The following is a 12,365-nucleotide window of genomic DNA, read 5'->3' on the forward strand; positions in this document are numbered from 1 at the left end:
CAGCGCCCCACCCAGCCTGGCCTTAAAAACTGCCAGGGATGGGGCTTCCACCCCCTCTCTGGGCAACCTGTGCCAGTGTCTCACCACCCTCATGGGGAAGAACTTCTTCCTAATGTCTAATCAGAATCTACCTGTTTCTAGCTTTGCTCCATTCCCTCTAGTCCTATCACTACCTGACAGCCTAAAAAGCCCCTCAGCAGAGTTCCTGTAGGCCCCCTTAAGATACTGGAAGGCCACAATAAGGTCTCCTCGGAGCCTTCTCTTCTCCAGACTGAACAGCCCCAACTCTCTCAGTCTGTCTTCATAGGTGAGGTTTTCCAGCCCTCTGATCATCCTCGTGGCCCTTCTTTGGACACGCTCCAGCACATCTAGACCTTTCTTGTAATGGGGGCTCCAGAACTGGACGCAGCGCTCCAGGTGGGGTCTCATGAGAGCGGAGTAGAGGGGCAGAATCACCTCCCTTGACCTGCTCGCAACGCTTCTCTTGATGCAGCCCAGGACACGACTGGCTTTCTGGGCTGCACACTGGTGGCTCATGTTGAGCTTCTCGTCCACGAGCACCCCCAAGTCCTTTTCTTCAGGGCTGCTCTCAAGCCAGTCACTGCCCAGCCTATATCAGTGCCTGGGATTGCCGTGACCCAGATGCAGGACCCTGCACTTGGTCTTGTTGAACTTCATGAGGTTGGCCTGGGCCCACCTCTCCAGCCTGTCCAGGTCCCTCTGTCATCTGATCATCAGTCAACTCATTTGTTGATTGGGCAAAGAATCAACCAGCTCATTGTTTTTTAGGCATGGAAGAAATGATTTCACATAAAAGAACTAACTGCATTGCATCATACAAAATACTTTTAGATCAGATGCTTTTTCCAGATTATTGTTTATTTACTTTGGGAGGCCTCATTTAAAACTGAGTGCCACACTCTGTCAGCATAAATGTGTAACTTCTAAAATTCTTATTTATGGTTATTGATGAAGGAACAATCACTATGGTCAGTTTAAGACATTCCAATACCAAAGACAGTGATGAGTGCTAGCATGTATTCAGTCAAGTCACAATCCTGAAACTTTTAGGAGAAACAAACACTGCAAGAGAGGAAGCAAGACAACCAGTGCTGGGAAGACTAGATTTTGAAACTTTGAAGTATCTTTAAATCAAAGTTATATTCAAAGTTATGTACTCAAAACATTGTACTTGGATATAAATGCAACTAATTGTATGCAAGAAATAAAAGACATTGTTGATGTTATATAATATACTTGAGATGCCCACACACCTTGAATTTGCCAAAAATACTTAATTCTGGTTTACCTACCTGCTCTTTGACATTTGAAAGATCCAGCGTGTAGTTGAGGGCAGTTTTAGCAGCTTTGTAGGGCTCCCATGCTTCTGCTAGATTTACAGTGATTCCCATGTAAATGCTAATAACCTAAGATTGAAAGCAGAAAACAAGTTGTAAATATATTTTTATTAAGAAAAAGACAGACTTTTCATTTAGCAAGTAGAAAATGATATGCTGTGGGTATAAATATGAGACAACTAAACTTTCTTGCTCCACCACCTTTGGAAATCAAAGAGTAAGAGTTTTATTTCAAAGTCACACAGTTAACTTGTTCTGAAAAGCTGACGGTTCTGTCAGTGACTATGTATGATCTTCGGCCTCTGTTTTTTACCCCCAGGAACTTACGACTTCTTTTTCATTTCCATGATGCTATGGAGGAGACTAACAAAAGCCACTGGGGAGATGACAGGGGAGAAAAAAAAGTTTGCAGGAACCCTACTCTGAGAATGCCCAAAGGACAAAACCCAAGTTTTGTGTCTTCTATGGTGAACACAAACAGAAGAAAACCACAACTCCACACTGTGGTTTTTGAGGAGCAAAGAGGAATCAATTTCAGACCTTTAGCCCAAGTCTGAGTGTTATTAAAAATCCAGAATTGTGGTTGCCCTAGAAGTGTTTGTAAGATATTTGACAAAAAATTGAAGCCTTGGGTTACTGACAGACAAAGGATATACAGAGCTGTGTCATTACAAGCTTTGTCATGCTATTGCTCCACTATTCCTTCATCCAACAGCGATCACATCCTGGGGGACACTGCCAGCCTTTTCCTGATCTTCTGACAGTGCTGAAAAGGAAGCCAGTAAAAACAAACAGGGCACTTCTCTGCTGATAGGAGGTTCCCTCCCATATTGCTGAAGTGAAGCTCATTAATCCCTGTCAATAACAGTTCCTCAAAAGATTACACTTCTACAGTTAACAATTATTTGAAACCAGCTGAAGAGTCAAGTACTCAGTACAACACAGCTAACTCATCCACACCCGATCACAAGAAGATAGGTGCTATCTTAAAATAACAGTTTGTGCAAGGAAGTCATATGAATAAAAACACCGGCATGCATGAAAATTTACAATGTCAAGTTCTCATTGCTAACATAAGCTTGTGGTTTTTCAGAAACGGATGGGTTTTAATGTCTATTAATACAGCCAGCTATTACAGTTTCTTCCCTTCTTTCTTCACTGTCCCACTTGTAGTATAGAAGAATACAATTTGAAACCAAGAGATACACTAATTTATAGCTTCTTTGTGAAGTCTGCTTCCCTTGGATACAGATTACCTGTGGAGTCCATTGTTACATGTCAACCTATTTCAGTAGCATTTTTTGCAGACTAGGCTTTCTGGATGGAAATCCCAAAACTCAGCATGAGATATATTTTGATCACTGCAACTGAAAAGATCTATAGAATCACACAGAGCAACAGGTTTTTCTTCAAAGTTATGTGGAAAATGGAATGAATCCTTAAACAAGTTTTCAAATAACACCAGTCTATCTAGATTTGCTGGAGAGCAAGACTGCCATCCAGAGCATCCTTGACAAGCTGGTAGAATTCTCCAGCAGAAACCACATCTCAATAATGAGAAATACAAAGTCCTGCACTTGGGACAAAACCAAACCCTTGTAACAACACAATCTGGGAACTGTCTCTGTAACTGGCTCTGTAACCATTCTGCAGGAAGGGACCTAAGCATCGTGGTGGACCAACTGAACGTGAATCAGACATGCAGCCTTATGACAAGAAAGACTGACAACACATCAGGCTATGCCAGCCACGCTGCAGCCAGCAGACTGAGGGAACAGATTATTCTCATCTAGTCAGCCCTCAGGAGGCAGGGTCACTTGGCTAGATCTGGGCTCTTCACTACAAGACAGGCCTGGACAAACTGGACTGAATCAGACAGAAGGCCACCTAAGACATGTATAGGAACTCACGATGAAAACAGAGGCTGAGGGAGTTGGGTTTGCTTAAGCTGGAGAACAGAAGACCAAGGGCTCTGACTGTGGTCTTCCACTAGTTCCTAAAAGGAAGTTATGAACAAGACAGAGCCAGACCACCCTTAGAGATGCACAGTGGAAAGACAAGAGATAACAGTCACAAGCGACAAGGGAAATTCCAGTTGTACAGAAGGAAAAAATCCTTCACTGTGAGAGTGATTAAGCATAGTCACCAGTGCCACAGAGGATGTAGATCTTGATTTTAGAAATTTTCAGAATAAATGGACAAGGCCCAAGCAACCGTATTTAACTTTGAAGTCAGTCCTGCTTTGAGGAAAAGCTTGGACTGGAAATCCCTGTATTACCTTCCAGTCTACATTTTTCTACAAATTGCTTTACCACAATGGTATCAGAATGGCTGATTTGAGCATTTTAGACAATAACTGATATTTTCAAAGGACAGCTCTCCACACTTATCCAGAACGTTTGACTCAGACCGCTTCATTCTGAACAAATGAAATTTCCCCAGACAACAGCCTATTCTAGTTTTAGGACATTATTATTTCCCACAATGCGTGCTGTAAAAAGAAGGTAAATTATTTCTATAACATTAAATCCAGAAGATAGTTTTAAAACAGAACTATTTTTTTACCCAGTTATCTGGAAAGTATTTATCCACTATCTCTCTCATTTTTGCTTGTTGAGTGTGAAGAACAGAAGGGTCAAAATACAGTATCACATAGAGCATAGCAGCCTGAGTAGCCAGGGCAGTGCTGCGGTGTTCTGGCAATGGATATGCCGAAACCTAGGAAAAGAGAACAAAACAAAACTGAACATAAGACAATGCAACATAAGCCACCTGCAGACATTATGGGGCACATTAAAGAGTACAGTGTATAGACACCAGGAGGCAAGGAGGATATGTGGGTAAGCTGGATGTGCTTGTACATGCAGTGTATTTATCCTACAGAATATAAAAGCTGACTGTGTAGATAACTGCTAACTTGAACAGGATATAGTAAGCTATCACTTTGTTGTAAATGAATCAAAGGAGGAATGAACTGAAAAACCTTAAGATGAGTTGAAAGGAGTCGAGTTAGAAATAAGTATTTTGTAACAACTGTGTATTTTACTTCATCTGAGACAGGAACAAGTACTTGTTTAACTGAAGCAACAGGTAATTAGGATGTAGACAAATATTCACCAATTCTTTGTACCAGCAATATCAAAAAGATTCAACCTATCAACCCAGCTTTCATTTACATAGGGTAATGTATTAAAAGACTTCAACGCTAAGAAAAAAGTTGGCATCAAAATCATATTCAATGAGACATAATGATTTGTCATTAGGAAAACTGCTTTCACTTAGTAACATATTTTTCTTTGTTTGATTATTTTATTAGGTTAAATATTTAGACAAGGAAGAAAAATCAGGAGGCTTCTGTCCAATACCATCAAGAATAAGCTGCAAGTATCAAAGAAGAAAACACTCCAGACATAATTTAGTAAAATGGGCTGTATTCAGTTTGGGTTCAGTTCCAGATTTCTGCCCTAATTTTTGTAATACATTTGGAAAAAGTGCATGAATTATAATCACACTTTGTACAGAAATATGAATGTTTCTTATTATCACCTGTAAACACTACAAAATAAAAATCAATACACTAAAACTGTAATGTAATTTTAATGCAAAGGCAATAAACCAATAACATTATATAAAAAAGAGGAAAGGTAATTTTCATACAAAATATCAGTTAACTAAAATGTCCAGGTTATGTACTTCACAAGAGCACAGTCTCACAAACACTTCATAATTTCCTGTCAGAGACATAGATTATGTCATAAAATGGGCTCTCTGCACAACTTGCTACATTCTCTTTTTTGGTTTCTAGAACTCTGTAGATCTTAAAAAGTTCTTACAGTATGGTACCCGAGAAGGCACGTTTTTTCTCTTTGAAGGTAAATACCTCTGTCGATAGTATGCAAGTGTTTTTGATAAGGTCCCCACTTTAAAATAACTACTCTTTCGTAAAGACTAAAGCTTTTCTTCAGCTCTTACAATCATTCATTAATCTTCAAATGCTGGCTTCCTGACATCTATAAACCGCTTCAGTTTTCCAGGATTCGGTAAAAGTCTGCCAATAATTATAGAAATAAGATCGCTTGTCCATGCTAAAGACTGAAAGTTGCCAAAAAGCAAACACTTTGTTAAAGATCTCTCAGGAGTTGTATTAGAAGAGACTGCAAACATAGTAGCTATTACTCATACTTCACTTCCATTTTTGTTTTCTTTTATTGATACAATTGTCATATTTAAGAACCGTGATGTTAGTGTTCCTTTCTATATATATTGTCTAAGGGATGATGAATTTCTCCACAGTAACTAAAAGAATGGGAATATATGAAGGAAATAGAGTTATTAAGAGTGGCCAATCATTTATGATTTAAAGACATTAAATAAAAAAGAGTGAGGTTTTTTTTTACTCTTGAGATTGGACAAACATTGCAGCAGTTTGCCCAGAGAGGTTCTGCACTCTGCACCTTTGGAGATACTGAAACCCCAGCCAGATGCAGCCTTGGGCACTCTGCTCTACTGATCCTGCCTGGACCGGGCAGCTGGACTAGGTGATTTCAAAACGTCCCTTCCAACTTCCACAATTCTGTGATTTTTATTTTTTTTTTTTCTGGGTTCCATCATTAAGTAACTAACAGGAGAAACCATTTTATATTCAGTTTCAGATCCCTCTTTTACCTTACAGGAACTTACCTGGTTATAAATGTCATCAGACCGTAGGCGGCCAATAACCATGCTGATGAATGTTTCGCTTATGGGTACCCTGCTGAAGTAACTCTCGGGGTAGTTCGGAGGTCTTTTAGCTCCAGGCTGGCTTGAGTATCCAGTGCTTCGAAGCAATTTACAGATATCATCTAAATTGGAATCAGCAGAGGATCGGGCTGCACTGTTTTACAAAAAAAAAAAAAAAAAAAGAAAAGAAAAAAAAAGAAAAAAGAAAGGAACAAAAACTGAGTGGCAGGACCTCATCATTTCCTCTTCTCCCTGTAACCATGTCTTGCCTCCAAGAAAATGATCAGATACCAACGTTGGGGAGATTTTTTCCTGTTTACTCCATGAATATAATACACACCATACACATTATAGGAGGACACTGATAAATGTCCTTACTGAAATCCCAGATAAGCACAAAAACCACAAACAGAAAAATCAGTTTTATTCAGGAACAGAAACAAGTAGCTCAAGTAGCTTTATATTTAGAGGAGGAGTTTTATTCTGGTTTTGGTGATGTGTTTTGTTTTTTTTTTCTTCCTCACTTCTGAATTCTGCTTCTTGATCCAGTTCTGCATTCCTGAGTTAAGGAAACCTCTCTCATTATATACTGAGAGGCATAAACACAAGGAAGCATAGAAACAGGATATCTCCTTTCTTACATGTCTGAAAGGATTTGCACTGATACCTTTAGAGACTCTGTCATACAATGATGCTGTCAACCCACCTTGGAAACTCATTATTGATTTGACTAATTAAGCACTGTAACGACAAGACATTTGTCATCTAGACAAATTTGTCATCAAGACTTTTCACTAAGATTTGCTCACACATTTGGGAACCTGTGATATCTTCCCCGCAAGCTTTAGCTGTAAGTTTATTTGTCAGCGGACTTCATGTTTCTATTGTGACAGCATGAAAAATCTCTTGCTCCACTTTTGCAGCTAGAACTGCAAACCCAGCTAATGCAAGTTCTATTAACATGCAGAGAGCTCTGCAGGATTATGGGACTCTATGGTCAGACAGTCAAAAAGTTGCTGGTATTCTCATTTATCGTAATTCAATAACCTAGGTAACTGAATATACTGCATGTCACAGCCTTTCAGCACCAAGTGCTTCTTAAAACTGACGTACATTACCTGTATCTGTAGTAGGAAACCAGCATTCTTTCTCTGACTTCTCCTTCAATCTTCTGGTCAATGACCAGTAACATGACTCCATATAAATACAGCGCTTCACACTGTTTAGAAAAAGGAAGAATAAAGGGAAGAAATCACAAAAATACAATTTTGTCGTGTCATGTAAAGACAAACATGTACTGGGAAACTAATGCAGTATCAACTACATAGTCAATATAATATGAAAAATAGTGTCCTGTAAATTTTTGGTCTTTGTCTTCTTAAGAGCAACTCAGAGCATTTCCATAAATTTAGTAAATTTAAATCTTAGTCTAATTTGGCACTAAACCAGTTGGCTCATTTCCTACTGTTACAGAACTGTTCAATACTTACTAGAAGCTGTTTTCCATCTTCATTAAGGAGGACAGTTTCTAATGTTTGCTGAATATAAATTCCTTCATTAAGGTCATCTAAATATCTAGGGATCACAACAAAGAGTTGGTCATTGACTATTCTGTTCTCAGATCATGTCCTCAGAACTCAATTGGCAATTTTCCTCTGAAAGTCAAAGGACACATCAGAACTTTTCCACAGTACAAGCAGCATGGACTTTTTCCAGATAATGAGGAGATGCTCCACTATGAAATGAGATGCTAGAACTCCTAGCTAAATTCAGTCAGTTGGCAAAAGCCTCCTGCCATGTGCTGATTGTTTATGTGAAAGATACCACAAGATACTCTGTAACTTACCGCTAATATCCTCCTAATCTTTCTATGGACAAATAGCTGCCTGAGAAAAGAGTGCTGAGACTTCTACTCCAAAACTAAGAATCACAGAATGTCCTAGGCTGGAAGGGACCTTACAGATCATTTAATCCAACCTCCCTGCCATGGGCAAGGACCCCACCTCTCGACTAGACCAGGCAACACATGGGGACTGAGCGGGAATCAAACCCGCGACCTCGGTGTTGTCATTGCTGTCAGCACTGCGCTCAACTCACTGAGCTAACCGGCCCCCTAAGTAAAACTGTCATGTTCATATTACCTCAAAAAAATCTCCTGGAAATATAAATTCCTCTCAATTGCAATTTGGAAGGTAGAGCTAGAAACTGAGTACATTCATCTTAATTAATGGATTTCTTCCTATTACAGGGTTTTCTAGTAACACTACTTACTAATAAGTCACGTTAAACATTTAATCTTTTACTTCATGTCTTCATCTAAGTTCAATAACAAAAACAATTTCTGTGTTTAAGATTCTCTGAAACTTTTCCTTCGAGTATTTAATGAACTTTTAATTTCTTTTACAGGTAAGAGTAGTCAGCTTGAGAATATGGCAACTCCACAGAAAAATTAAGTTCAGGAATGTTAAAGAAGCCCTATCCGATATTCTGTTTTACAAGACCACAAAAAACTTAGCTTAACAATATGACGTCTCCTTTTATTAAAAAATCTACTTCATGACAACCTCCAAGATAAAGGAGAAAAACTAGCTCCAGCTTACAACTGAGGAAATGAAGTAGAAAAGTCAAATGTTTTCAAGTCATGCATTAAGCTTCTAACCAACAGCAGGAGTAAAAGTTCGTGTTCACTTCAGCAATCCATGTTTCTAGGTGCACATGGATATGCTTCAACAATGAGTGTGTTGAGTCTCTAAAGAAAAAGCTTTTCATTATTAAGACTAAACAGTACTCTAGTCTTTAACAAAATCCACATGTATTTAAGATACCATACCTGTTTAAATCTACAATGTATTTATGCACACTCTGAAACGCCAGATAAAATCTGGTCAAAATTTCAATGTTATTTTCACGAAATTCTTCATCTAAATCCAGTAACTCAGGTTTGGCTTCCAGTTTGCCTTCACATGTCTCAGGCCCCTAAGAAAAGAAATTAATCCTTAGAGATAATATTTGACTTTGACCTCTCTTTTACATCTCTTCAGTCGGACACAGAACACATACAGCTGTGCACACAACACTAGAATTAACATTTCTTGCTAAAACAAGAATACGTAGTTTTCCAAGCTACTTTATGACTGGTCATTGATTCCATAAAGATGAATTTCACACTTTGTTACAATCTGCAATGATTTTAATTAAGATTCATCCTACGTAACCAACAGAAAAGAATAGTTTACACTTTAGATAAAGCCCCAATGCATCTGAAGCCACCATGTGCTTTTTCTAGTGGTATCTCCCTCCTGGAATTTTTTCTTTACACACTTGATTTGGTTGATTTCTCAGAAATCATAACATTGAGGCCTCACAAAGCTTCTCATACATTTAAACTGCTTGAAAGTATTAGACCTGTGAGGTTTGGGGTTTTTGTTTGGGGATTTTGTTTGTTTGTTTGTTGGTGTTTTTTTTGTTTTGTTTTGTTTTTTTTACAGACTCTGGATCTAGCTCAGCACTTGTCACTCAAACTAATGCACAAACTATGTCATTAACAACCATGTGAAAAAAGGGCTCCTGATTTCCTTAGAGCAATCATACAAACTTTTCTAACCATTTACCACTTTTCATCACCACCATTCAGTTTTACCATCACCATCTAAATGAAAATACCACTAATGTTTAATTGAAAATATGATTACCATTTAACTAAAAATACTGTTAATGTCAATCCACAGGCCACTTACGACAGCAGGAGATCATGGCTTAAACGAATTTAGCCAACACAAACTCCATAAAAACAGCTTAAAACATAGTTAAAGTAAAATACGAAAATTAATAACCAGCTGACAATTTTAGTTTGGTTTTAAAAATGCTCTTATACTCTCTTATTGTGCAAAAAACCTCTATATAAAATAAAGGGAAAAAGCAGGCTCCAAACTGCTTATGAAGTTCAAATGCACAAAGTAAACAACCTGAATTTTCAAAATCTCAAATCTCTTCTCATTAGGTAATTCTAAGAACTGTGAATACAGAAATGGCTCATTTAGAGGGAAAATATCGGTAAATTCACTAATCTCTGCTTTATAAGCATGCGTTTTATGAATTTTGGGATGACTAAAGCAGCAGTACTGTTGTGTTTCTTTAACGTTCGAAAATCCTACAGTTTTAAGGATAATTGTATTTCTTGCCAATTACACCTATCTGCTTTTAAATTTTCAAGTAATTTGTGTAAAACAAAGACTTCTAACAAGCACTTTGATCTAAAGGTATCTTGAAAACCATTTGTGCTCAGGGTTTCCAGTGTCCAAGGCTCACAGTTAGTGCTTGAAATTTACAACTCTTACTAAAAATCAAAACAACATAAATCCCTTCCTTGCTTTACTGTTAAACTTTCTTGTAGTGTACAATCCAGATAAAGTCAGATTCAATAGTCTCTGTGGTTCCTTCTTAACCAGGCTGGAAAATGACAGAGGGAAACATGTATGGCAAGAGGCTTAATTTTCTAAGGGAAGTAAGGGCTTTTCATGGACGCCACTCTTTGATTTATTTGTTTATTCATTGCATGCAACAAATCCAGGGAATGAACAATCACAGTACTGTCAAACAGGAAAGCAGAAAGCAGTTTTCATGGCTGTAAAGAATAAGCCACAGATAACCAAAGGAAGATGGGCATCCTGCCCATGTACTGCTCCAAAGGAAAACAACCGACTGCACAGGCTCAGAACTCACTGGTGAAAGTACAATTTAATGTTCTTGCAGGGACTAGCAGCGGTAGTAGTAATAACAGTAACAATAAGCCCTCAAAATCCAATACTCAAGCTTTTTAAAATCAGTATCCATCAAAGTTTACAGGCCAGATGACTCATCAAACATTTTAAAAGGTGTATCTGGGACTGCTCTTGAATGGACTTCAAATTGTCACCCCTTTCCTGCCGTGATGCAGGTACCAGTTATATTTACGTTCTGCATAGGGGTCTAAGTACAGAACCTTCCCTAGACTGTTTCTGCTCACTGAAACAAGTATATGATAAGTCTGAGTACGATCAGAAGCAGATAAAATACAAGACAGCCCAGAAGTGGAATGTTAGCGTGCAAGTATATCCCAACTGCTATCTCAGTTTGGTGAATTTTTGGCCTAAGCAACTAAAAAGTTAAGATAGTCAGATCTGAAGAATGGTAATAATAAACACAATAGTCAGGAATGGCTGCTTCATAACCTGAAGGACCCTCATGCAGAACAGCAGTGCATTAAGAAGGTGAACAATAAAAGGATTTACCTTAAAATAACTGAAATCAAATATGATATCCCCATACTTCTGTTGATCAGCCTTGTCCTTTAGCCTGAAAACACCAGGAATAAATTCAGAAAGCCTCAGTAGTTCTGCAATGATGGCATTTCCACAGGAGACAATTCGAAGAATTGCTTGACCACAGAGATTGTTTTCAGCTAGAAAATCAACCATTGTGGAACTCGATGTGACAGAGCGGCAGAATTCCTGCAGTTGGGTTCTGCTTGACAGTCTTTAGGCTATTTGCAGAAGAAAGCCTGATGAAAAAACTTCTTGCGCCATTAATGACCTGTAAAAACAAGACACTCAGAGCGGTTTGTATTTACACTTTTGATAGCTTATCTATGTGGATTTTTAAGCAGACTCTGAAATTTCAATTTGTGAAATAGACATTACCCATGGCTTTGCTAAATGCAAAAGATGTACTGAATTCACCTTCAGCACACTGACTGCATTTAACTCGGTCACCTGGGTGCCCAGGCAAGGAAAGTGACCTTTTGTGCCAGAAAAGTTGGAGAGAACTATTGAAGAATGAATTGATCGTGAATAGCGAAGCCATTGAGAACATGGAAGGAGATGGCAGTAAGAAAAACAGCACCAGGGTACAAGATGTGTTTGTAACAGCTGCTTTAAAAATACAACCAAAGTGACTGTAATGGGCTTTAGCAATAAGGAATTTTTATAGCACACGGAGAAGATACAGCTTCATTCCTTTACATATTGCTGATGGGTCAGCTTCCATGCTGTGGTTGCATTTCCTGGTCAGTTTTATTTATTGACATGTCCTCAGTAAAACACAGAGCACAGCAGTGCTAAAAATAAGCTTTTACGTTTAGAAACGTTTATGCGAAGTTATGGGTAGACTTGTCAACTATAACATTCCAAACCACCGAGGTAAACTGGACCTAAGGGAGATAAATTCTGCTACAAAACGAGAACCAGGAGCCCGCCCTCCCTGCCAGGCAAGAGGCAGGGCGTCAGCGCCGCGGCAAACCCCCCGGCAGGG

At 38.6% G+C, this 12,365-nt stretch overlaps 1 protein-coding gene across 1 annotated transcript in view; it reads right to left on the reverse strand.

Annotated features, from left to right (window-relative positions):
- KIAA0196 (KIAA0196 ortholog) overlaps positions 1-11,533 on the reverse strand; it is a 27,911-nt gene extending 16,378 nt beyond the window's left edge. Inside the window, exons 1-7 of the mRNA XM_009866954.1 lie at positions 11,348-11,533; positions 8,908-9,053; positions 7,568-7,652; positions 7,196-7,296; positions 6,039-6,231; positions 3,924-4,076; positions 1,314-1,427 (exon numbers count right to left, since the gene is read on the reverse strand). Of these exons, the coding sequence (XP_009865256.1) occupies positions 1,314-1,427; positions 3,924-4,076; positions 6,039-6,231; positions 7,196-7,296; positions 7,568-7,652; positions 8,908-9,053; positions 11,348-11,533 (978 nt within the window). The remainder of the gene's footprint in view (positions 1-1,313; positions 1,428-3,923; positions 4,077-6,038; positions 6,232-7,195; positions 7,297-7,567; positions 7,653-8,907; positions 9,054-11,347) is intronic.
- Between the last annotated feature and the right edge of the window lie 832 nt (positions 11,534-12,365).

Source organism: Apaloderma vittatum, unplaced genomic scaffold (assembly GCF_000703405.1).
Source record: "Apaloderma vittatum isolate BGI_N311 unplaced genomic scaffold, ASM70340v1 scaffold303, whole genome shotgun sequence".
NCBI lineage: Eukaryota > Metazoa > Chordata > Aves > Trogoniformes > Trogonidae > Apaloderma > Apaloderma vittatum.